A 23107-nucleotide genomic window follows, 5' to 3' on the forward strand; every position below is an offset into this window, starting at 1 on the left:
CTGAAACAAGTGCAAAGAGGAGGAGGAGGGGGAAGTTGTGACCATTTATACCCTTGAATTACTTAATAGTGACTCAGATTTCACTTTTTTTTCAGAGTGGACTGGTAGTCCCACGATGAGTAAAATATGATGCAGTCACAGAATAGTTCACGTGGCATGGTGACTGAAAAGTGAAAGAAACTATTCAGAGGCCTTAAAATGTTATTTTAGACACCCCCACTGATTAGATCAGAGATTTAAGAGACATGTTTGAGGACTTAACAGAGCCAAGTTTTGGAAATGGTGGGAGTAGGATCTATTTCCTTATTTGGCTTAGGCTGGAAAATATCAAGTAAACACTGTCTTCCTGTTCGCCGCCTTTTGAATACAGTTTAGATCTCTTCCACCCCACCTCATCTGTACAGGGGAACTATAGTGAAACCTGAAAAAAAGAGGCCTCCTATTGTTTGCTATCATCCAGGAGCCAGGAGCAAATGGGGCTCAAATTGCAGCTCTGAAAGGTAACAGGAAATTGACATTGCTAATCCACTCTTAACTATTCAGGGCAACAAAAGGTACATTCCACCAAAAAGGGAAAGAAAAGCACATTAAGTACAGATGGCCCATTTGTAGGGATGGTTCATTTGATGCATTAACTGCTGACGATCTGCAATAAGACTGTATGCTAGTCAAGTCTTGGTGAAAACCTGGTCAGCTTAATGACAAAAGGAACTAGATACTTCCTTTGTGCTCATGTTTACCATTAGCTGCTTATCTGTGAAGAGTTTAAGCCGAACCTTGACTACTCGCAACCACTGCAGCTTTAAATGTGTGGTTCTTCCTGATCGAGAGCTTCATATTCCCATTTAGCAAAACTCTGAATCCAAAAATCCCATGCCTGTTGCACAAAGCACCTGAGGGCACCACCATCACATGTAGCTGATTATAAACACGGTTGTGTGTTCTTGCCAACACTGCAGCTTTCCAAAACCTAAGCCGCAGTATATTTTTTCCTTTGTCCCAGAGAATTTCCTGGTCACAGTTTGTGTTTCCCCAACTGTTGGCATTTCTGGCTGACCAACCAACTTTCAAAGTGATGATCTCATCCCCTGGGGGCCCGGAGGTGGAGGGCTGGGTGGGTGTCAGTGGGGGTAGGGGGTCAGTGGACTTCCCAAGTGATAAATTCACTGACAAAAAGAGGCGGCCAAATGGGGGGGGAGTGTGGGTTGGGGGGCTGGATTTGCCGCTGTCGTTGCCTTTAGTGCAGGAACCACGCCATAAAAGCCCAGCATTGATAGCCCTGGTTTATTATCTTTGAACAGGTGGCCCCGGCTACTCGTAATGGTTGTTCTCATTTCTCAAGGCACACACTGTTGGGCTCTACAATATGGAGACCATTTGGGAGTTTGGGAACATCCCGATCTAGCCGCGTTAAAGCCCAGGGAATAAACTACAGTGCATAGTTTTGTGGTGACTTGTTGGCTGGTGACTGGAGTGGGGGGTTTAGAAGGAGACTTCCTGTGAGCATAACTCATGGAAACGTGGAGGCTCTGTTGATGCTAACAGCTTCGGGGCTAATCGTGTCAATGACCTGTATTGTTTAGTTTTCAAGGTTACCGAGGAGAATCGCAGCAAAGAAGCCCTCCAAGAATGTAAACAGTCACATTTTGAGCTACAAGCTGTTTCTACTCACTGCTGAAAATTTTTACCAGGAATTCCACACCCATCACGAACACACACACACACACGCACGCAGAAAACAGTGATTTGCTGTTCGCCAATGAACTCAAACTCAGAAACAGACCTGCATTTCCTTTAAATCAGCCATCAGTCAAACCTTTCATACCTCAAACCGCTTGCTGTTTCGCAACAGCATAATCAGGACACCAGACACTGCTATTTTTTCATTAATTAATATATTTTCTGCATTAAAGTTAACATAGTTTTCTTTTGTGCCACCCTTTAATTTTTCAGTAAGTATTTGATATTTTGTTATATTCAGACATGAGTAAATTTAAGACTGTCTCTTGCAATAAATATCATAAAATAATAGAGCTTCACATAATAAATATTTTTTACAACAAAAAAAATGTTTTAACAGACATTTTTCTTTAAAAAATAGCCAGAATTCCTCTTATGGATTTTGAGCATACAATTTACACAAAATAAAGAAAACAAAACATGGGAGAATGCCACAGAATGTGTATGAAGAATTCAGATGGGTGGAAGAAGAGAAACATATCCAAGTGGAAAAAAAAAATACTATGAGATGGATGTGCTTTCGTTAATGCAACATGAGCATAGGAACCACGGTTTTAGTGTGGTAGCAACCAATAATTCAAACATACCTGCTTGCTATGAATAACAGGTAACAGCTACATAATTGCCCTATAGTAGATCGTCCTTCACAGATTTGGTAAGAGGCAGCTCCTACTGGGCACAGAAAACCCAGAGGAAGCTGCCTACCTAAAACGGAAGAAAAACTTTTTCATATATATATAAAAAAAATAGTGTTAATGAGGAGCTGAGGATAGACATAGAAACAGTTAAGGCAAACACTGGTCTGTAAAAACATGGTCCTGATCCAGAAAAAAATAAAAATAAAAATTGAGTGGTTTTCGTTACTCCTTTGCTTAGCTCCTTAGGGTTCCGCAGCGAGGAGGGGAGGCAGGTGGGAGGTGCTTAGAATGTTTGATAAACATTAATTTGTGACTATCATCATCATTATCATTGTCATCATAAGATCCACATCAAGAGTCTCCTGTGCACACGCAATCACAAACACACAGGGGTGATCAGGAAGGTTTTTCTTGGGTCTGTGGGGGCCAGTTCTCCAGTTTGCAATAGACAGTGTTGGAGTTCTTGCAGCGACAGCCGGGCCTGTTAACCCGGTCGTAGCAGCCCTGGCACGCCTTCAGACACCCCTTGACAGGCGGGTAGCATAGCAGACAGGGGAAGAGTACCGACATTAATCCCATGCACAGGAAACGAGAGCAGCAGTGGGAACGTGACAGTGAGCAGGGGTGGTCAGCACACGAGTCCCCCTCATCATCATTGGAGCAGTGGTAGAAGATGCCTTTGACCAGGCACATGCACGTGCCGTGCTCCAGCGCGCTCTCAGCAGAGCAAAGGCACTGGCCGTTGCACGCCAGACATGAAGGCAGGCTCCTAGGAGCCGTGCAGTCACTGCACTTGCACTTCCCACAACGCTCACAGATGAACTGGTGCCCGGCAGCAGCCACCACCCCGTTGCCAGAGCCAGAAAAGTCTGATTTCCCTTTGCCCGGGGGCTTGAGTGGAGCCTCTAGTGGAGGCTGGTGGAAGTGAGGTCCCTGCTGGGGCTGTAAAAGGGCCTTGGGCTTGGGCTGAGTCCTAACAGGCCGCTCTGCTCTTTGGTGGTGCTGTAAGTTCGTGCCGGGCCTGGTGGGGGGCGAGCGTGCCAAGAGTCCCTGCTCAGAGGAGGCACTACTGTTGCTCCCTGAACTGGCGGCACTTCCTGTGCTAGTGGAGCGGCTGAGCCCCGGTGCCCGGGACCCGCCATACTGCTGTCCCCCGGCCACAACCACCATGCCGCCCCCGACATGATGGTGATGACCTGACGGCCGGTGCTCATAATTGTTGTTCACATTGACGAGGATGACCTCGTGAGTTCTCTCCTGTTTGTCCTGGGGCCTAGGGGCCATGCGGGGTGCAGGGGGCCTCCGTACCACCGAGGGCCCCTCAGTGTACTCGTTGTTGGAGCGGATGGCCTTGATTTGGTCCAGGGAGAGAATGGCGGCATGCTGGAGCTCCCGCTCGTAATCCGACCTCTGCCGGCTCTCTAGGGAAGGCTGCTGGATCACCACTAATGAACCGCCGGGGCCATGTTGACTTTGGAGCTCCATCTGGGGGGATCACCACTTCCGACATTCACCGTGGACTTGGCATGCATCGGAAAACCTGCCAGAGGGGGAAGAGAGACCGGGGAGAAACAAAGGAGAGGCGGGGAGGGAGGGGACATCATCAGAAACAGCCAAAACATGGTATAACTGGCAAACATACACTGTCCTGATAGGAGAGGGGTTAACACAGCTCCCAGGACAGTTCCTATACATAACCAAGTGAAAAGTAGAACAGTATCATTCATAATATCATTATTGCTATAGAGTAATATAATTCCAGGTATATGAGAAGTGGGGAAATAACAAATAATAATTATAATATGATAATTATAAGATTACGACAGTGAAATGAGAAGCAAGATTGATTTTAATATTTGAAGGTGTAGGCTTTTTAACATCCACCCAGGCTCACTGTTTTCATCCTGTCAACATGACAATATGTCACTTTTGATCCCGTTAAGTGAGGAAACCCGGGGGAAAAAAGTTGACTATTAACAAGACTTTTTGTACCTTCCTCTCCAATACGCACACATCTAAACTTCAGTAGGGCCTACAAATACTTCCCCTCCTCATTTACATTTGTATGACTAGTTAACATTTAAATGCACCGCGGCGACGAAATGAGGACACGATCCAAGGGAACTAAATGAGCTGCCTCGCTTAGTATTCTATTACTACACCAAAAAGGATTTCAGGGAAATGGGGACAAAAGTAGACCAAAAAAACTAAGGTCAGAGCAAGTTCCAACACAACTCACACTTTAGTAGAAGACGAGCGGAGCGCTAGAAAGTTTTCTGATTAAACTTCACCTCAAACTAAAGCAAGGCATAGTTTTGAGATTGTTAAATAATGTGCCTAATATACATGTGCATGCCTTAATCACCACCGTGAATATGGGTTAAAGCTTTTGGAGATGTTATGAAGCAAATCCAACCTGCACGAGGCCAAAACCTACACACTTTGCAAAAAAAAAAACCCTAAAGCCTGTCTGCTCTGTGCAACACACCAAACCTCACAGGAAGGAAAGGCTGCAGCCAAGCTGATCGATTTTGTTGCTTTTTGTGTTTTGCAAATAAACAAACACTTCTTTTCCAATAGTGTAGCCGTCAAAGGGCGCACTGGGCTATAAGTAGGATTATCAGTGCAGAGCGCGTTCAAAGGAGAAGACGTCGTGCGCAGTAATAAAACCAGGATCCTATAAAACCCACAGAGCCGGAGATCAAGAGACATTAGAGGACGCATCCAAATAGACGGGGAAAAACTTATGAATGAAAACAACCGCCGTGGGGGAGGGGTGTTTGTTACGGCGGAGCCACGGAAGGACACAGGCATGGAAATCCATCAACTTCCATCATTTAATCGCGATGATTTTAAAACCACTGCTGGTGTTTTTCACATGTCATGCGCGTTAAAAAAATGACACGGAAAGTGTTATGACTTTGTGCACCAGTGCAACAAAACATTTACATCGCTACAGCGGGGCATACTAGGTCGCTACGTGCACTACTATCGGGCAGCAAACACCGTAAACCAAACTAATGTGCGTAAAACAAGTGTAAAAGTGTGAAGAGGATACGTACCTATATGCAATCATCCATAACGTCGAATCCATCAACCAAATAGCCTACCAAAACTCCATCCAAAAGGAAGGGGGCAATGTCCAAACGTAGACTATGAGGTATACATTCACAGTCTGTTAATCCAAGTGCGAGTGTATCCCTTTGCGTTATTCCCTTTTTTCTTGGTCAGTTTTAAAGAAAAGTTCTGCGCGGGTTACGCATGCATTCGTTCCAGGAGAGGACAAAAATAAAATCCACGAAGGAGTACTGATGGAGCAAGGAGGGAAGGAAGGCAACCCGGAGAACTGCTGCGCACTTGGAGGCCGATCTCTAGGCAAGACAACCCAGTAATAGAAGTCCCGTAGGAATTGTTGTAGAATTAAAAAAATAGCGAAAAACAACGTCTCGGAGAATTAAAATTTAAAGACGATCGAGCTTATATCCAAGAGTTTTCTTCTCTTCGAGTATCTTCGGAGAGCTCAGTTGAAGTTCTGGTTGTTACTTATTGTTGCGGGGAATCTGCGCTCTTGTGCAAAAAGCGTCGTCGGGTCTCAGACGGCGGTGCGCTCTCTCCAGCTCTGCGGGCCTGTTCAGCACTGAATGAATGGGAACGCAGGGCTCAGTGTTTGCTCGACAAGCCAACTCCCATTGGCCATTCACTCCACTGAAAAAGGATACATCGCATCCGCTCCTGATTCATTGGGCAGATGTGGAAGGCCGGGCGATAGAGATGTGTGCACTAGTTAAGGTGGAACGGCTTTGTCTTTTGCGTTGGCTCGACGAGGGGGTTCAGGGAGGAAAAAACACTAGTTTCCGGTCTTGTGGGCTATGAATACTGAAGTGAATAAGGTTAATATGACTAATAGTGACGCAACAAACGCCAGATTTATTTATAAACTTGCTGATTTGTCATTTATTGGTACATAAAAGACACACACACGGTTCGAAAGAAATTAAAAAAGTCCCCTTTCTTTAATGAATGCTTCTTTGAATCATTTTCTGCACTACTGCTGGGATATTACCTTTAATGACACGTTGGTTTACATACGATATGAAGCATTTCAATGTTTTAGTAACACTGAAAGTATATTATTACTACAAATACACGAATATAGAAATGAATGCATCTTCAAAGTTTAATGAACCTTTATCATAACTGTTGTTTTGAGTTGGAAAACTTCAACTTATAACGACATTTTTTCAAATTAGGGTTCCTAGACTTTTTTTCTCCAAATAGTTTAATAGAAATAAGGATTAATATAATATTCATAATGATGCTCCCTTCTAAACAGGGGTCCAGGGACCTTCAAGGGTCTTAAACAGGATTAGACATTTAAGGACAAAGTTGATAATCTCTGCTGTATTTGCTTTTACATCACATATTCAAATATTGTTAGAGGCTAAGAACTGAAGTAAATTTAACTTGGGAGCCCCTGATTTACCTCTAAAGACCCCCGATGTTTCTGGGTTCCTTTTGAAACTGCTGTCTGTACAGTCAACGTGTTTTAATAGACAATTAAGGAAGATAGCATCAACAGGATGTCTTCTCCTCTGTGGAATGTTCCCATTACGCATTTACGCATGTCATCAGAGGAAATAAAATGTGTAACGATGAGCCAGCAGCTCGCATAACTCTGTGATAAGGACACTTTCCCACCATTTGACGAGTTTCGTGGGTAGTTTTTTGAATGAGGGGGAGGTGGTGGTTAGGGGGGGATTTTGTACCAGACCACCTTAAGAAAAAAGCAGCCCTGCAGCCAGGGGAAAGACTCCCCCATCACTACTGCCACCCCCTCCTCTCTGTTCCTGACTGTCTGGTTTGATTGGTGTCGCGGATGCGCTACATCCGGATCCATGAGAAAAGGAAGTTCAATACAAAGTCAATTTATCCTATTCAAATGGAAAAATCAATAGATGAATGACCCTCAGTGCCATTTCGGGTCAGCAAATGCTTTAAAAAAAGAATACGAAAAAAGCCCCAGTAGAGTTAACAGTCTGTTAAAGTGACTGTGTGGCGCAGTAAAGACTCAGAAGTTTTTAAGGCTGGATGTAAAAATTCAGCTTCTTGGTGATAAAGCAAATCCTGGTAGACCGACAGATGGCCGCCTGGATCCCTGCTCTTAGTGGTCGGAAGTGCGGACGGAAATCTCAAGATTATAGCAATTAGCTGATTTTCCATGGATGGATGTGATGAATATACCAGCCGGGGCTGTTTTTCTCCCCGTGGATTTAGAGCAGCGGTTCCTCAAACTAGGGGTCTTGGAACAGTCAGGGGTCCTTGAAAGAGGTCCAGAAGGTCCCCAGATTAAAGTCGGATTCCACTATTTAATTCAATAGATATTAGTGTGGTGGGATATGCAGAGTACTGATTAAAGGGTTTATGCTCTCCACTAACAGCATAATCGGTTATGAAACGTTTTTAAATAATTAGGGTTTATTGTAATCTTTTCAAATATGTGCCTGAAGTGTAATCTGTCATTTTGAAAACATTTCGAAACATGTGATTTGACTGTGCAAATATTCAACAGCTCATTGGGAACTTCCTTTTTTTTTACTGTCCGAAGAGCCACAAATATTTAAATACTGAAAACAGTTTGAACATAGAGAAAAGACAGATTCTCTTTAGATGTATTGTAGGTATGTTAAAAACACAGATGCATGAGAGGCATTTAAATCAAATCTAAACCAGTTTTTCCCAGAAAAGTGTATTTTTGTGATAGTGATAGTTTTATTTAGATATGATGTTACTTACATGGGACCTACTATTTTGACTATAGATGTTTAGATTTTACTGTGACCTTACAGACTTTTCTATTCAGTGGCTAAATCCGTTTTGATCTCAGCATTCATTCCGAATATTTATTTAATTTTAATTTGTGCTTTTACCAGCTTCCTCCCACAAACCAAAAACATGCAGCACGGGTTAATTGGTGACTCTAAATTGCCTGTGAGTGTGAATGGTTGTCTGTCTACTCTGTCTGTGTTAGCCCTGTGATAGACTGGAGACCCATCCAGGATGCACCCTGCCAGCACCCCCTGCGACTCTACAGGATAAGCAGTGTGTCAAATTAAATGAATGAATATTAAAAAGACAAGACATATTATTATGTATTTTTAATATGCTCAAACATGACACTTCACTCATTTTTCAGCTCCCCCGCCTCCAAATAAAAAAAAAACTTGGCATGTTGTGTCCTGTAAAAAAAAAAAAAACTCTTTACAGCATCTATACAAGAGAAATCTATTCTTTCACCAACACCAGTAATCATGATGTTCAGCTGGTGGATGGTATCAGTATCTTATCATATAAGCCAAGGACTGATGACAGGTATGTGATCAGAAGACCAGAAGCAGTTGAAAAACTATACAATTAAAATGATGTCACACTGAAAAAAAGCAAAACAAGATTAATTTTTAAATTTGTCCATTGCAGCATGGTCAGAAGAAGCACATGCCGCTTTGTTGCTGTTGATAGCTGACATAGGACTGGATGAGAGAGTCTGGGATCCGGGGCTTCACAGTGTTCAGGGCACTTTCAAAGTGTCTGGCCTCGATGTGCTGAGCTTTGATGTCCTCTTGTAGGGCCAGAAGGGCAGCCTCTCTGCATACTGCTGTTATCTGGGACAGGAAACAGACACAGATATTCAGCTGTCAGGCAGAGCGGTCCATCCACTAAACACCACAGTGTCATGTGAGCGGCCAACAGTTAGAGGCCGGTCGACTCCAATGACAGACTCTCGAGAATGGATGTGTTACAGTAATGTAGGAAACTGTATTTATCATCTTCTGGGAAATGTTTTTATCACAGACACATCGAAAGCCTCGCAAGACCGATGAGTCAAACACAAACCTAACTGTATCTCATCTCTACAACAACCTGTATTAATAGACCCATGAGGCAAGAATACATACAATACATACTGTACACACAATTTAATTTCACTGGGAATGAGTTGTCTAAACATTTTGTCTTTGCTTGGAAGTAAAATTGAAATAGCTTTTGTATTCTTTAAGTAAGTGCTAAAGAGGGTGATGTGAAGAAATCTTGGTTACAATGTAAATGACCATTTTTCACTACAGTACAAACTATTTAATACATTGAGTACAAAAGAGTAACTATATAATATCCCTTTAATAGTGATAGATGATTAAAGGTGCAACAGTTTATGTAGGATTTAAAGCGATCATCTAAGCTTTAATAATGAACACAGTGGGTTGTTTAAGAGTTGGACGGAGCCGCATCAAATTAAATTAACTATAAACCAAATGTGGAAATTTAGCTATACAAACATTTCTTGGGCTATGGAGACAAAATGTATGTATTTAACAATGTAATTTAATGACATAATGCAGCCAAAGAATCATGAGTTGTTGGAACATCAGTCAGTTCCCTCCCAAATTGAAAGAGTTCACAAGAAAACTTGAGTCAAAATATAAATTAAAGCCAATTTAAACCTGGAAGCTCAATTTTGCTAAATAACCATGATAACTTAGTGCAGCTGCATTTTCCAGTCATTAGAAAGTGTTTGGCTGCACTATGTTTGCCTCGTCCTTTAAAATCATGCTTTCAATGGAGTAAAGTTTGTGTTTTCTGGCTCTGCCTTTCAGATTCACCTAATCTAATGGGATTATTTCTGTCTAGAGAGCAGCTTTGTCAATGAGAAAAGTATGTGAACCAACATTTCTGATCTGCCGTTTCTACAGTGTAAATACAGTAGTCCTCCTGCAGCCTCTTTAATACAGCACTGATGGAATTATGCAATGGCTGACACGGAGGAGGACCGTAGTCACTGTGGGTGACCTTTGGGAGATATTCTGCACACGCCAGAGGAGTGACTCACTTCCGAAATGGTGGCGATGGCTGATGAAGGCCAGGCACCTTTCAAAGCAGTGCCACCCTCCTCCCTTTTTCTAGAAGCACAGCTTTGTTCTGAGCCAAAGGCAGCTTACACAACTCCTTCCAACAAGAGCCTCGCAGGAAACTATTCGGCTGTACAATCACTGATAACGTCTGGTGGAAGGTTAGTGGGACTGGCAGTCACGTGGTGTAGCAGAGCTGTTGAGTATTGAACAGTGAAAATATGCATGTAGAGCTATGTGGGTCCACTGAAATTGTTCACTGGACCGAAGCACCAGTCGCTGCCCCCAACCCCCCTTTGCAGCTGCACTGTGGCAACGCTGTGTGACATGCAAGTTGATACTAAATATCCACATGTGCAGTGAAGCAGTTTGTCTATCACAGATTTCATTGTCCCTTTATAGTGGATGTAAGATACTGAAGATGTTGTTGTGTATCTCGTAATATGCATTAACTGCACTACATTATCAGTATCAATAAGCTCCAATGCATGTAGGCCTGGGCTTGAAGCTGCAATTATTACTTTTGTTTTTTTCAAAATTTGGGATAGCGGACAGAGTGCAAGCTGTTTATCCCACTCCCACCATGTGTTGTCCCTTTTAAAATGTTTTCTAATGTTTTCTTACAAAGGAATAATCTTTTAACTAACATTTAATGGTGACAATTTTAGGAGAAACCATAGCAGTATTAGATTAGATAATGTTAGGAACTGAGCAAAGCCAGGTTGCCTGTGTCTGCACAGCCTACTGCACCTCTCTGGGGTCAGCGGAAGGTGAGAAATTACACTAAAATGTTATCTTTATTGTCAAATAGAGTGCTCATTAACTCAGTTTTTCATCAAAAGTGTGTGAAGTGTCATTCCAAAACTCTAGATAAGAAGCTTATCATTCAATATATATAAAATATTTTAGTCATTGAATATCTATACATGACTATTCTAATATTATTAAACTACATTAAAGTGCACTACAGATTTTAAATCAGCACATTTCAACACAGTGACATCATCTCAAACATCCAATGCGTAGACTTGGCAGAGACAGGAACGAACGCAGCAGGTTGTCAACTGTTAAAGCACACGATGGTGATGGCGTTTTTCAGGCCAAAGAGTAAAATGAGAAGGTGGGGGTGGGGGGGTGTGCTGTTCGAATGTGCTCTGGCCCAGCTTGCATGCACGGCTCAGGACAGGTGCTTTGCAGATGTCAGGATGTGAGGCCTATTTTCCCCCTTCTTCTTCTGTTTCAGGCCAATGAGCAACATGATTTAGGCAGGGTAAACACACGGGGCCGGGTTAATTTTCTATAAGGGTTTCCCATCATTCAAGTCATTTAGGCCTGTCAGTAATAATGATGCAAAACAATGAGGCCATGTATCCTGGTTCCCTGTTTACAAATGGCGAGAGGGGGGCGAGCGAGCAAGGGGAAGGGTACGAGAGAGAGAGAAAGCGAGAGAGATGCCACATGTTGAACAATGTGATTTAGTGTTGTTTCCGAGCAACATCCATAAACAGGAACAGACAAACGTTGCAGCACAATCCAACTGTAATTTCTTATTTATGCTGAAAGTCGACATACAGGACATGCGAACGTCCCTGTGTCTCAATCTCATGATTCCAACGGCTAATAATTATTAGCTTGTTTACTTCCACAACACCCCTTGAGTTTATTAAAAAAATGGGAGGAAAAAAAAAAAAATGTCCAGAGCTGCTCTGAAGTACACAAACGACGCAGACACACACAGGCCTCCACATTCATGCTCGCTGGGTTTATGAGCTGGTCTGTGAAGGCGATCAACAAGCCAGTGTTTCCCGCTGTGTGTTTGCCCGTACAGGCCTTGAAAAAAAATAAAGCCACAAAGGCAAACAGGGCGAGCGAAAGAGCCAGTTTGTTTGTAAACGTGAAGACATTCCTAGACCGGAGCCAAAGATCCTGCGCCGACCCCCTCCTCTTGCACCACCTTGATACCCCTAAACCCCCTAAAGATGGGCCCCCCCGCACTCCTGAGAGGGGGGAAAAAAGAGGAGAAGAAAACTGCAAATGCACAGAAGTGAGGTGGCGGGGGGACGGGGGGGACGGGTGGAGGGTGGGGGGGGTTTTCGATGGCGAAGAGTGCTGACTTGTGGCGGCCCAAATAAATTACAGATCTCTTTTTACAAATTTTATTGCAACGCAGACTTTATTTTTCATTCCCTTCATAAATTATGTCAGCAATCACTTAAATATATGGAGAGGGCTATGCTGATGCATTGCAGTGGCTGCTCTCTGGTGATGTGGGCGAGCTCAGAGTTCCTGGCGGTGGCACGTAGCCAGTCGTAAAGGCAAAGCAAACAAAAAGAAAAAGAAAAAAAAAAAAGGAATCATCAAGAGCCTCTCAGTTCGGAGAGGGGGCTAAAACTTGCTGACTCAAGATGACCCGAAAGTCTGCCTGCCTGATAGAAAGTCAAAAAGAGAGGTTTTGATGATGAAGCAAAAAGCACCAATTTGTACAGTAAGCCCTTCCTCACTGGTTCAGGTTAAACAGTAATGCCTCTGATGAACTCCTAAATATTCACTGAATCACAGTCTTCAGTCTGTTTATTCAGCAGACTTTTGCTGACAATACAAACATCATGCTGTGATATCTCAGTTCTTCACACAGGAGATTTTCACAGGTCGACTCGGTTCCTAATATTTCGACTTCAGTCGGGCCGGACCCAAATTAAATTCAGTCTAATCAGGTCTGGTAAGGTCCCATGAGGTCTCTCTGGTCTGTGCCTTGATAAGTCTATTAGCTAAATAGAATCAGCTCGGATCACATGATGCATCACAACCATCATAGGGGAAATATGCTTGTTTTTGAAGTGAGGTGAAGAGTGTGAACAGTGGAGTGCAGAGAAAATGAGCACAGCTGCTTGTTATTGGTGGAGGAATCTTTCTGCTTTATATTCTATTTGTTTGGGTCGATCTTATCGTAATCCTACCCTTCAGTTTAATTATCTTCTTCTGATGAGGGCTGATTGTCCGTGGGTCCCTTTAAAGTAGGGTTTCTTTTTCTGAAAATAAATGTATCCACTATGGGATGGGGGAAGGGTTTCTGTGGGTTCGTTTTAGATCAGCTCTGAAATGTTGGACCCAGAAAACCTCTAGCTGACACATCTGCATCTGAGAGCTGCCTGTTACAACCAGTCCTCTACTGGAGGCTGCTGACAGGCTCCAGTAAGCAGGAGAGGCCCAAACGCCTTGCTGAAGGCCACACTGAAGGTGGAGGTATGCTAACGGTTCGTATGACTTATTGTGTGACCATATCAAAGGGTTAAATTGTTTGTTTCTGTTCCGATTGGCCACACTTAAAAGCGGGACAAAAAGCCTGCCCTCATAGAAAGGGACAAGACAATAATCGCTCATATATGGAGATAATGGCACCCAGTTTTTTTCTTCTCTTTCTTCAAGACATTCATGGTTTGTACTCATTGTCCATGAAGAATAAAGAAAATGCTTCAGAGAGAAGATCAGATCCTGTGTTTTATTCTCTCCGCAGACACCTGGCCAGTTGTGTAAAGTGGGGCAGCTTCTCAGATTGTTGGTTTTATATAGTTACAAAAAAGGGCCATCCTCCCCTGTCCTCCCCTGGCCCATTGTCACAAAGGTGTGGTGGAACAGGGTTTCGGATACTTTTTATGATGCAAAACGTTATCAGCTTGATGCTTTGTGTCACAAGTTTGTTTCAGAGGCTTTTACAACTGGCAACACTCTTTACTGAGATAAGGAAACTCTTAGGAAGACAGACAGATGTGTGCACACAGAAGAAGAAGCAGTAGAACAAATGTATCACATGAAGTAAATAAAAAGTATAATATAAAGAACATCTAGCATATACATTTCACAGCCTTTTGTACAGACCCAGACCCAATTCCAGCGCCACCACCACCAGCAGAAATGTCTGGAATCCTTGTGTCAGTCATTCCACCTTAATAAAATGTCAGCAGAGCCTCTTAAACCGCAGAGCTTTTAAATGGGTCGCTGGAAAAGTGATAGATACTCAATTGGAGCGCCCGCCACATCCTTGTTTCCACATATTCCTCTAATGACAAGTTTCCCCTGGTGGTTCTCAAAACCGAGCCTCGCATGCATGAACATACAAATCTTAAACACTATCTTAAACAAATGTCTTAAACATGACATCGTATGCAAAAACAGATGTACACACAGAATTAACCGTTGCTCATCAGGATACACAGTAAGTCAGATGCGGTGGTTGAGAGTGGTGAGAGGGCAGGGGGTCAGAATACCATAATGACATGTTTTCTGGAGGTTGGCAGTCACATTTGCTCATTTCATGCACACAGGGAAAGCCATTTAGATCTCCTTTAAATCTCTTCAGGAGAACTAAATCTTTGAAAAGAAAGACAGACAGGCAGTAATATGTTAATTGAGCTGAAACTAATTTCCAACATTATCTTCAGGGGGCAGGCTTTTATAGACTGAGGATGTTTAGAGTACTAGAAGAAGAAAGGGGAAGTCTGGAAAAGACACCATCAGTCTTGCTTTTGATAGTGGACTGCAGCAATCAAGAGAACAATCAAAAACAACAACGAAATAGACCAACAGGGCCTAGAACTGGAAACCAGTTCATCTTAACTGGTTAACACACTGGAGACGATGACGCTATTTCATGTTACGAGCAGTGAAAGATGAACACCGCCTGATATCAAAACCATTGTGTTAATGTTATAAAGTAGCAGACCATACCAGTGTTTCATATGAAACCACAGCAGCTTTATTCACTCCATTTAAATAAGAAGTTAGAGCCATTAATATCAATGGTGAAGTTATGAGGCTTTTTCCTGTTTGTCTTGGTTTTATAGTATTATTAAATGTTCAGAAATTGGTCTTTGGGTACAACTTTTTGATATGACAAGCTTTATTGGGTCTGTAAGTTACAACCAATTGATTTGTTTTTGCAAATTGAGTTGCTAAGTTGCAAAAACCTTTTTTACCACTTACCTTCTGGAAAAAAAACTCCTATTATACTACTGGGCATTTGGACTAAAATCCACTTATTAACAATTTATGAACATTTGAGACTGAATTATTGTCAGAAACCTCTTTGTTTATAGCTTCCTAACATTTGTGATTGAATATGCCTCACTAGTATTTGCTAATAGCGTATTAGAAAGTAAGAACACTTCATAAATACATAATTGATACTTAGATAGCTTATTAGAAAGTTGTGCATAATGGCTTTTATTAATGATTTACAAATATTCATAACTGTAGACTTTATGGCTGATTAGAAGATGAGAGACTTATGAGTATGTATTAGTGGATTATTTATTGCATACCTCATAGTTTCACTTTTTATTATAAGCCATCATGTAGACAGTTAATACATAATAATAAATGTTACTAGGTCTAACTTTCAAATAAGATAAAAATGAGAGATGTGCAATATCAAAGACGGCTATAATGTCTTTAATAAAATGTTCTTGCAATTCTATTCTTGGAAATTGTTTATAACTGATTTATACAATATTAGTAAATTATCCAATTATACCATTAATAAAGCCTTTGGTTACAACTCACAAACCCTTGAAAAGGTACATCTTCATCAAAAAATGGCATCAACTCTGCTTTCCACTTACATTTCTAGTAGTGTGACAGTTGAAGGCAAATGATTTCGGTCAGTGAAGCCATTTTAATGGGGTTATGACATGAGGACTGGCACGTGCACGGCTCATTTTGCTCAGGGCTGCAGACCCCTGCTCGCCTTCCATGCTCCCAGCCATTAGGGTGCCACAACATGAAACCCTGGATACAACAGCGGCCTTTATGCTCTATTGGTCACTGCACTGCACTTTCCCTCTGTAGCCACAACTACACCCTATATCATGCTGCTTGAATGCACACAAGCGACACCATGCTGGATGTAAATACTGTATGCAGAGTGATATACTACAGTACGTCCCGCAATGTATGTGAGGTCCTGTTGTCCTTGTAAGATAAGACAACACGATACTTTAATGACCCCAGAGAGGAAATTAGGCCGTTGTAGCAGCGAATGGTAACAAGATACAGCAAGGAATAACATAATATAAATAAAGGGCATAGCAAAGCGGGGGTTATATAAACACACCTGACACTTTTTAGCACTAGAACATTGTAAGGAGAAATATATGAGTGAAATAAAAAGTTATGAGTGTCAACATTTAGATTGGGATGCAAAATAGCTGCAGTAATAACCCCAAGCCCTTTTGAGGTCAAGAAAAAAAATTATATAAATACCCAGAAATGTATGATATTTAAGAAACACAGGAGCATAAATAAGGTCGTAACACATATATTGAATGTGAATAAATGTGCTTGAATGACCTAGTGAAGGAGCACAGTGACTATAGTGACACATGACTCGTCCTGAAAAGCATTCATACATACTTATCGCATTGTGACATGCTTGAAGTGTACACATTCATTTATATAGCAATCTCTCCAAAATCAGAAAAGCACTGGAAAACGCTGTGAAGCACATGAAATTTAATTTGTTTTATCAATTTTTAAAATTAATTTATTATTAGTAATGTGGTCTATCATATTATACTCTTCCTGACTTTGGTCATGATTTGACAAATGAACTGTGATGTCTGTGGTAAAAAAAAGAAGAAGAAAAGTGTTTGTAATTCCCCTGCTCTGGTTTATGAATAAAGTTGTAAAAAAAAAAAAAAAAAGTAACTTCATGAATGCAACAAACACACGAGCATTGACACTCCTACACAAAACCCCAAATAACATGGTGACATCCCAAGACACCTTTACATGCATCCTACACAGCAAAATAACTCCAACAATCTCTATATTTCCCCAGAGGAGGTGAGAAGGGGCACATGCCATGAAACAACCTGTTCAGCACGACAAAAATAAACCCTCTCCGAGAAGCGGAGAAGAAAAAAAGCTTGCGACTGCTGGCAGTGCAAACCAACGTTCTCAGGTCAAATCTGTCTGGTGTACTTTTCGCTTCCTACTTCAACAAAGGCGCTCAGTGAGTGTATCAGACGGCCTTAATGAAGGGCTTGTTAGCTGGGCTACCGGCAGCAGATCCACTAGACCCAGAGTGTGTGTTTACTATCAATCCGCCCTTGTGTCTACAGCAGGCTACATCCAGTCCTCCCCTCCTCCCCATTGCCTCACCCCTCCCTCACACACAAACGGCCACATTTACAGGAGTTAGCCCCAACCCCCCCGACACTTCCCCCCCCACCACCACCACTCTGCCTCCCACAAAACCTCTCCTCCATCACTTCACAAGTCCTGCACACATACTTACAGCGCACCGGCATGCACGCACACAAACACACACACACACTCTGAACACACTGCACTTGCTCCCATAGAACACATAATGCAATGCAGGCATTCAAACACACACGCATACGTAACACTGCACTGCACTTGCAAGAACACACAGAGATGGCTTAAAGGTCAGTGTACATGCAATACTACCGACAACAAAAGAATAAGGGTTGCCTACATAGCTATGTATAACCAACACATGCATATGCACACCCCTACCTGCACCCGCACACACATACATACACTACACATAAACCCGCATTCAAACGCGTAGGAAAGTGTTTCACATACCTAACAAATGCATGTTTACTTAACGAACAGTGAACATTCATTTAATCCCTCAGAAGTTACAGCTACCAGTGAAAGCTTATTCTCATGTTTTACTCATCATCATAACTTGTAGAAATACTGTGAGTGCAAACAACTTAAGTGAAAATACAATAATCAGTATTAAAACAATTGAAATCTTACTGAAGAGATGTTAATAAAATGCAGAAAGCAAGAACTACTATTGCTGAAATTTGAATGGTAATCAGATATTTGGTCTATATAAAATGTCAGAAAACAATTACAAATGCCTTTCATAATTTCCAATTACAATATAGTACGATGTAAGAACAAAAAGAGCAAATCTTCACATTTGAAAGGTTGCAACTCGTAAATCTGCAGCCTTTTTGCTTTCATACTGATTTAAGTTAAATTATCAATGTAGATGACGATACATTTTCTATCATTTCAGTTTTACTGTGCACAAAACGAAAAAATGTATATCAATCATGAGTTGCTGAACCTGAAGTCATTCACAAATGAACAGAAAACACCAAAGCCAGACTCAAAGTAAAGCAGCGTTACTAAAAAAAACTACATAGACTCCAGACATGCCAGAGATGATATTGGCTTTAAGTGGAGCTCTTATGCAAATGGTAAAATATGAACTCAGTCCCCAATAATTGCCCCATATTACAGCTCAGTATCACCACCATAACCCTAAACTGTTCATTGAAAGGAGAGGAAGAAAAAAAAAAAAGAGGCCTCGCTGCATCCAATTTTCAGAGAGGAAATTAAATAATATATAAATCAAACGACGTCGGGGGTGCAGAACCCAAACTCTCAACCAGAAATAAAACGTTTCATCCTCCAAAAAGGCAAAGAGGAAGTGTCTGCAGTGACATGCCTCCGCCAAGAGAAACAAGGCCTGACCACAGCTCCATGTGAAACCTATTTAGAATTACAAGGCGAGAGAGAGAGGGAGAAAGAGAGGGAGAGAGAAAGAGAGAGAGAGAGTTTGAGGGAGGTGAGGTTAAGCATGGAGCGAGGACAGTCACGTGGGGAGAAGGGGGGGGAGAACGGAAACATGGCACATGATCATAAATAGCAGAGTGGAGTGTGTGTGCGAGCTGCGGATGAACGTGCACATGCTTGTGCTGTCGGCGGAGGAATTTAGATTCCACAGAAAAAAGTCTGATGATGAAAGTGAGATCGCGTGGGGCTTTTCCTCACTGTCCTACACCTGAGACAATAGAGACGAAGGGGAGATATTACACACCAGTAGTCCGGCAGACAGAAACGATGAGTAGAAACGCACACTCAAAAAAATGTATCCAAAACTATGCTACACTACAAATTTCACATCATGGTCTGCAGGTAGAGATTTACATTCTGCTTCTTTATCTGAAATAAATAAGACTCACTGTTTAAGGTTATTACACTGAAAATCTGTCTTTCTGCATATTAAGATGATGCAAATATTCGGATGTATTATTAATTCTACTAAAATTAAGCTGGTTTTAGATGGGCCTCTATATCTATCAATAAGGTTGATTCAGGCTAGCACTGTACATAGTAGTATGAATTAAATCATAGGACTTACAAAAAGGTTTATAAAAACATAACTCCTTTCCTTTTATTTAATCATTTTAAAACAATTTGTAAGATTTAGACTTATAACACTCACTAAGATTGGAGTTTTACATATTTAGTAAAGGCAGAGACGCAGTAGGAGCAGGAAAATAAATCTCATGATGTTTAACATTTAACATAAATGGGTAATGGTAAGTGGAACGCATAAAGGCTGCGGTGCTTAGTCATATGTTGTGACAGTAAAGGCTCGGTGTGGGGCAACTTTTCTAGCCACGCGGAGAAAATTAGTTATGAAAGTGGAACATGCACCCCTGCTACATGACTGATAATGAGAGTAATGTCACAGGCTGGTTTCAGACAGAAACCTCCTACAAAAGCTACCATGTACCAAATAACTTCCATGGCAGGTATTTGTTGTTATCGTCTCAGGCCCCTACCAACCGTATGTTTTGGAAAGACCTGTGTGGGATAGCACCTGTGTTGGAGCTACATACAGTGTTAAGGTTGAGTGTGTGCGTGTGTGTGTGTGTGTGTGTGTGTGTGTGTGTGTAGGGGGGGTATAGCTGGGCCTCGCCTTTAAGGGCATATTTGTCCTCGCCCCTTAATCAGACGAATGAAAGCTACACATTCTCTCCGGACTTGGGAAGGCAGGGATGGCATATTTACCAAACACACCCACACTGAAGTGACCTGGAGACTTAGCTGTGTTTGTGTGTGTGTGTGTGTGTGTCTGTGTGTGTGTGCATACCTGATATGTGTGCATGTGGTAATGTCAAGGTAGGTAAAACTCCACCTGTGTGATGTGCTCCACTGAAATGTTCTTTTTCCTGTTTGCTCCATCTCTCATAAACTACACAGTGCATGCATACATGCAGGGAATGTTCACATGTATAATGTGAGTACAAACAACATACAGCACAGATGATCATTTGATTTCCAAATGTTACGATTAAGGTTAAACGTATTCTGGCATATTTCATCTACATCAAACCTCGTGGCTCAAAGAAATCACACACCTTTCTGTAAAAAGTTATCAGTATTTTTTTAGATAAAAAAATAATAAATACATTTTAATGAGTCATATTAGGTCAGTATTGACTTTTTTGCATTCTAGAGTAAAAACAGAGTCTGTGGATTATCAAAGTAACCGGGACAGTTTTTCAAATGTAAAGTTCAGTTTTAAGCACCACACATTTATTGCCATTAATCTTTGTTGTATCCCAGAATTGGATGTGGTTCAAAACTATATATATAACTAAATACCACTAAGATGAGGTAAGATCATGTTTTTTTGGTGCTTTTTTGTAATTTTAACAAACTGACCCTTAAACTCTAGTGGTTTTTATTACTGAACCTGTCCCCTTCAGACCTCACACTGACCACAATCAGCTTGCCAACATCTCAAATGTTTGAAAAAAAAACAAAAAAAAACTGGCATTGATTCAAATGTTCAGAAGAGGGAGACTGAAGGATGTTTAGGATCCAAGAGCATCCTAAAATGTTCAAAAAATAAAAAGTATATATTCAAATGGATCATCATTAATAATAATTCCTCATGTCAACGTCACTCTTAAAGTTGAACACGCCGGGGGTTTCTTCAACATATTAAAACATTTTGCCAAAATAGCAACAAACAAATAACTGAGAAACTGTTACAACATCTGTGAGAGGCTCTGCTGCACACACTTTTATTCTTGTTTTATTTTACATGAATTTCAGAGCATCTTAAGTAACTTTTTGTTTAATAAGACTGAACCCCGTTTGAGGTCACAGCAAATTTACACAACTTCCTAAAAAGGTCACCAAACCCTCTTTTCCTCACTAAATCAGCTCATTACTTTTAATCACATAAATGACAGGGTGCTACGTGAGCGCGCTGTTTTTCTGCCAAAGTTAGAAAAGTTTGGTTATTTTGTCTGAGAGATTCCTGTAATTCTGTATCAGGATTTAGCACGGAGCAAGTACTTAGACCTAATGAAGCAGCATTGGAGTTTTTGGCTGTTATAAGGATGTTTTTTCCCTCCCAACTTTAAATTTGTTGCTTATATTATAGAAGAATGAAGCCAAGTATTTCTTCTTGGTTTCATTCCCAGGGGCTTTAAATGTCAGTTATTATTTGTGTATGTACCGTTTTAGATTTAAGAGAGCTAAACTGCTGCCATTTTCATCCGGCCTTTCAAAACTGAAACCTCGTTTTATATAATTGAAACTATGGTAGCCCCCCCCACCACCACCACCACCACCCCCATCGCATTTGGATATCCACCTCTCTTTCGCTTCCTACCATTTTTTCTCACTTCATCTGTTGCTTTCGTACCTTTCCGTTCTTCCCTGCTCCATTTCTTTCTTTTTTGGCTTTCGCTACCCACGTTCTGTCTTTCCACCAGGCCAAGGGAAACAGCCTGACGGGTACACTTGAGGGCTCATATTTCCCAGGAAAAATTCAATTTGTGCTCACCATGTCCTCACACATAAACCACAGTGAAGGCTTTATATATAAAAAGTAAAATTAGGGCCTATTGGCGCCATTTCCCTCTCAGCAATCACTGGCCTGTTTGCAAGCCTGCTGGCTGAAGCGGTGAGGGAAATGTTTTCTTTTTTAACCTTTATTTAACCTGCAGTGTCGACTAAGAACAACATATTCACAATGACAAGAGGCAAAAGGCTTGTCGGAGAGGAAGTGAGGCGAGGTGTTTCACAGTCACACGGAGTTACAGAGGTGTGAAAGGCTTTTTCCTCGCGGCCTTTGTTGAGCTGTTGACTGTGTTTTCCATGTCGACTATGTTTTTCTGAGTGGCAGCGTGACTGCCTCTGTGGTCAGCCGCACAGAAACTAAAACACACACACACACACATACACACACACACACACCAGACTAGAGGTTAAACCATATTTTGGAAAATGACTGCCAACTTCAGACCTCGTCAGACACGCATTCCACCAAAGCTGACATGTTTACTTGATGATGATTACAGATCTTGTTTTTTTTTTTTTTTTTCTCCCCCCCTTTCTGGTTCTGGATTGATGGGATATATCTGCCTCATACATTGTGTAATGTCACTGTTATTCACACAGCAACACGTTTATTGATGCATTTTTTTGCGCCTGTGTCCTTGGTGATAAAAATCTTTGCAACAACAAATACCGGCTCATAAATCAGACAGACGACACACAGAGCCAGAGGAGGAACAGCCACAACCACAACAGGTGTTAAGAGGAAACCATTTGTCTTCCTGTGAGGGTGGTTTTGCTCCCTCTCTCTGTCTCGCTCTCTCTCTCTCTCACTCTGTGTGTGTGTCATTATATAAGACCTTATTTATTTTTCAACTCTTTTTGGGGCTTTTAATTGTTGCAAACAAGCTTCTGCAAATCCAGTGTGCCTGCTCAGGCTTCTATTTTAAAACGTGGGGTTAAACAAAAAAACTAATTATCATTCCAAAACCCTTTGTATGTCCTTTAACTGATGCAAAAATGTGCCAAATAATACACTGCTCCACTGTGTTATACCTTAACAAGTTGACTTTGTTGACAGGGAGCTGCAGAGATGCTCAGTAATCTCAGAGGAGTGAACATGAAGCAACACAGGCGGCTAATTGACGTCAGGATAGACTGTTGATCTGCAGGATTTTTTACGTTGTGCGTTGGAAA

At 41.6% G+C, this 23107-nt stretch overlaps 2 protein-coding genes across 3 annotated transcripts in view; both read right to left on the bottom strand.

The window, feature by feature from the left end:
• Positions 1-1908: 1908 nt before the first annotated feature.
• On the bottom strand, positions 1909-6162 carry spry1 (sprouty homolog 1, antagonist of FGF signaling (Drosophila)). Its single transcript, XM_062426107.1, has 2 exons — positions 5441-6162; positions 1909-3918 (listed from the first exon to the last, which is right to left on the bottom strand). Exon 2 carries the CDS (start codon positions 3861-3863, stop codon positions 2775-2777), a length of 1089 nt encoding a protein of 362 aa, XP_062282091.1. The 5' UTR covers positions 3864-3918; positions 5441-6162; the 3' UTR covers positions 1909-2774.
• Positions 6163-8555: 2393 nt separating this feature from the next.
• The window catches only part of afg2a (AFG2 AAA ATPase homolog A), a 294269-nt gene continuing 279717 nt past the window's right edge, over positions 8556-23107 (bottom strand). For both annotated transcript variants that reach the window (XM_062425345.1, XM_062425344.1), the window contains one exon: positions 8556-9037. In XM_062425345.1, coding sequence (XP_062281329.1) covers positions 8858-9037 — 180 coding nt within the window. In that variant the 3' untranslated portion in view covers positions 8556-8857. The remainder of the gene's footprint in view (positions 9038-23107) is intronic.

The sequence above is a fragment of the Scomber scombrus genome, chromosome 9 (genome assembly GCF_963691925.1).
Source record: "Scomber scombrus chromosome 9, fScoSco1.1, whole genome shotgun sequence".
In the NCBI taxonomy this organism is placed as follows: domain Eukaryota; kingdom Metazoa; phylum Chordata; class Actinopteri; order Scombriformes; family Scombridae; genus Scomber; species Scomber scombrus.

What these genes read in the sequence shown, in the direction of transcription:
- spry1 (XM_062426107.1), bottom strand. Translation starts at nt 3,863, where the DNA reads ATGGAGCTCCAAAGTCAACATGGCCCCGGCGGTTCATTAGTGGTGATC.